The 3,562-nt window shown below is 42.3% G+C and overlaps 1 protein-coding gene across 1 annotated transcript in view; it reads right to left on the bottom strand.

Annotated features, from left to right (window-relative positions):
• Positions 1-609: 609 nt before the first annotated feature.
• LOC139402251 (stabilin-1-like) overlaps positions 610-3,562 on the bottom strand; it is a gene marked incomplete at its 3' end in the record, with an annotated part of 55,333 nt that continues 52,380 nt past the window's right edge. The window contains exon 26 of the mRNA XM_071146349.1: positions 610-705. Coding sequence (XP_071002450.1) covers positions 610-705 — 96 coding nt within the window. The remainder of the gene's footprint in view (positions 706-3,562) is intronic.

Here is a 3,562-nt window from a genome sequence, read left to right as displayed (position 1 = left end):
AATGGTGCTTCTACAAAGTATTGACTCAGGGGTGTGAATACTTACGTAAATTAGATATTTCTGTATTTAATTTTCAATAGATATGCTAAAATGTCTAAAAGCATGTTTTAACTTTGTCATTATGGGTTATGGTGTGTAGATGGGTGAGAAAAATGATATACTTCATCAATTCAGGCTGTAACAACAAAATGTGGTATAAGTCAAGGGGTATGACTACTTTCTGATGACACTGAATATGATGTGCAGAAATACAAATACATCTTAAATGATATGGAGAGAGTTAGAGCCAAAAGACAAGTAAAAAAGATAGACAGCTACAGACCTGTATCAGGCGGTAAAAACCATACAGATTGGTATTTATGTCCAGTTCCTAACAAACAAAACAAGTCAGCACAATAACAGTCAGTGAAACAGTACCAAAACTCAACCACCTGTCTAGGTAAGGCAGGGGAAGCACACAGAAGGAAACTCTACCTGAATTTGTCCAACGAACACTTTTTTGTTTTTTTGTTTTCCGTTGCAATTTTACTTGCTACGGTGCAAAACGTTTTGCAACAGTGTCAGACTAATGAATACAACCCCAGGTACCACAGGTATGGTATAGCCTACCTCTAGCATCGTCCCGTAGCATGTGACTCCGTCTCCAACGTACCCTTCTGGACAGACACAGATTATGTTTTCTCCATCCGCTGACTTACACTTAGCCTGAGGACGTCAAACCACAACAACACTTTACTACGCATAAAGGACTCTAGGAAACCTAGGTGGGCTGAACAAGGCAGGCTCATGTACATTATCCTTAGGTGGGCTGAACAAGGCAGGCTCATGTACATTATCCTTAGGTGGGCTGAACAAGGCAGGCTCATGTACATTATCCTTAGGTGGGCTGAACAAGGCAGGCTCATGTACATTATCCTTAGGTGGGCTGAACAAGGCAGGCTCATGTCCATTATCCTTAGGTGGGCTAAACAAGGCAGGCTCATGTACATTATCCTTAGGTGGGCTGAACAAGGCAGGCTCATGTACATTATCCTTAGGTGGGCTGAACAAGGCAGGCTCATGTACATTATCCTTAGGTGGGCTGAACAAGGCAGGCTCATGTACATTATCCTTAGGTGGGCTGAACAAGGCAGGCTCATGTACATTATCCTTAGGTGGGCTGAACAAGGCAGGCTCATGTACATTATCCTTAGGTGGGATGAACAAGGCAGGCTCATGTACATTATCCTTAGGTGGGCTGAACAAGGCAGGCTCATGTACATTATCCTTAGGTGGGCTGAACAAGGCAGGCTCATGTACATTATCCTTAAGTGGGCTGAACAAGGCAGGCTCATGTACATTATCCTTAGGTGGGCTGAACAAGGCAGGCTCATATACATTATCCTTAGGTGGGCTGAACAGGGCAGGCTCATGTACATTATCCTTAGGTGGGCTGAACCAGGCAGGCTCATAAACATTATCCTTAGGTGGGCTGAACAAGGCAGGCTCATGTACATTATCCTTAGGTGGGCTGAACAAGGCAGGCTCATGTACATTATGCTTAGGTGGGCTGAACAAGGCAGGCTCATGTACATTATCCTTAGGTGGGCTGAACAAGGCAGGCTCATGTACATTATCCTTAGGTGGGCTGAACAAGGCAGGCTCATGTACATTATCCTTAGGTGGGCTGAACAAGGCAGGCTCATATACATTATCCTTAGGTGGGCTGAACAAGGCAGGCTCATATACATTATCCTTAGGTGGGCTGAACAAGGCAGGCTCATATACATTATCCTTGGGTGGGCTGAACAAGGCAGGCTCATATACATTATCCTTTGGTGGGCTGAACAAGGCAGGCTCATATACATTATCATTAGGTGGGCTGAACAAGGCAGGCTCATATACATTATCCTTAGGTGGGCTGAAAAAGGAAGGCTCATATACATTATCCTTAGGTGAGCTGAACAATGCAGGCTCATATACATTATCCTTTGTTGGCTGGTAAGAATCAAGCTAGAAGGAACATGATAAAGAGTGGCAAATATCAGACAATCTGAGAGGAGATGGAGGTTTAAAACAGACAATCTGAGAGGAGATGGAGGTTTAAAACAGACAATCTGAGAGGAGATGGAGGTTTAAAACAGACAATCTGAGAGGAGATGGAGGTTTAAAACAGACAATCTGAGAGGAGATGGAGGTTTAAAACAGACAATCTGAGAGGAGATGGAGGTTTAAAACAGACACAATCAATCTGAGAGGAGATGGAGGTTTAAAACAGACAATCTGAGAGGAGATGGTGGTTTAAAACAGACAATCTGAGAGGAGATGGAGGTTTAAAACAGACAATCTGAGAGGAGATGGAGGTTTAAAACAGACAATCTGAGAGGAGATGGAGGTTTAAAACAGACAATCTGAGAGGAGATGGAGGTTTAAAACAGACAATCTGAGAGGAGATGGAGGTTTAAAACAGACAATCTGAGAGGAGATGGAGGTTTAAAACAGACACAATCAATCTGAGAGGAGATGGAGGTTTAAAACAGACAATCTGAGAGGAGATGGTGGTTTAAAACAGACAATCTGAGAGGAGATGGAGGTTTAAAACAGACAATCTGAGAGGAGATGGAGGTTTAAAACAGACAATCTGAGAGGAGATGGAGGTTTAAAACAGACAATCTGAGAGGAGATGGAGGTTTAAAACAGACACAATCAATCTGAGAGGAGATGGAGGTTTAAAACAGACAATCTGAGAGGAGATTGAGGTTTAAAACAGACAATCTGAGAGGAGATGGAGGTTTAAAACAGACACAATCAATCTGAGAGGAGATGGAGGTTTAAAACAGACAATCTGAGAGGAGATGGAGGTTTAAAACAGACAATCTGAGAGGAGATGGAGGTTTAAAACAGACACAATCATTCTGAGAGGAGATGGAGGTTTAAAACAGACACAATCAATCTGAGAGGAGATGGAGGTTTAAAACAGACAATCTGAGAGGAGATGGAGGTTTAAAACAGACAATCTGAGAGGAGATGGAGGTTTAAAACAGACAATCTGATAGGAGATGGAGGTTTAAAACAGACAATCTGAGAGGAGATGGAGGTTTAAAACAGACAATCTGAGAGGAGATGGAGGTTTAAAACAGACAATCTGAGAGGAGATGGAGGTTTAAAACAGACACAATCAATCTGAGAGGAGATGGAGGTTTAAAACAGACACAATCAATCTGAGAGGAGATGGAGGTTTAAAACAGACAATCTGAGAGGAGATGGAGGTTTAAAACAGACAGACAATCTGAGAGGAGATGGAGGTTTAAAACAGACAATCAATGAGAGGAGATGGAGGTTTAAAACAGACAATCTGAGAGGAGATGGAGGTTTAAAACAGACAATCTGAGAGGAGATGGAGGTTTAAAACAGACAATCTGAGAGGAGATGGAGGTTTAGACAATCTGAGAGGAGATGGAGGTTTAAAACAGACAATCTGAGAGGAGATGGAGGTTTTAAAACAGACAATCTGATAGGAGATGGAGGTTTAAAACAGACAATCTGAGAGGAGATGGTGGTTTAAAACAGACACAATCAATCT

This window comes from Oncorhynchus clarkii, unplaced genomic scaffold, assembly GCF_045791955.1.
Source record: "Oncorhynchus clarkii lewisi isolate Uvic-CL-2024 unplaced genomic scaffold, UVic_Ocla_1.0 unplaced_contig_4199_pilon_pilon, whole genome shotgun sequence".
Classification (NCBI taxonomy): domain Eukaryota; kingdom Metazoa; phylum Chordata; class Actinopteri; order Salmoniformes; family Salmonidae; genus Oncorhynchus; species Oncorhynchus clarkii.
This window is presented reverse-complemented; position numbering and strand designations above follow the sequence as displayed.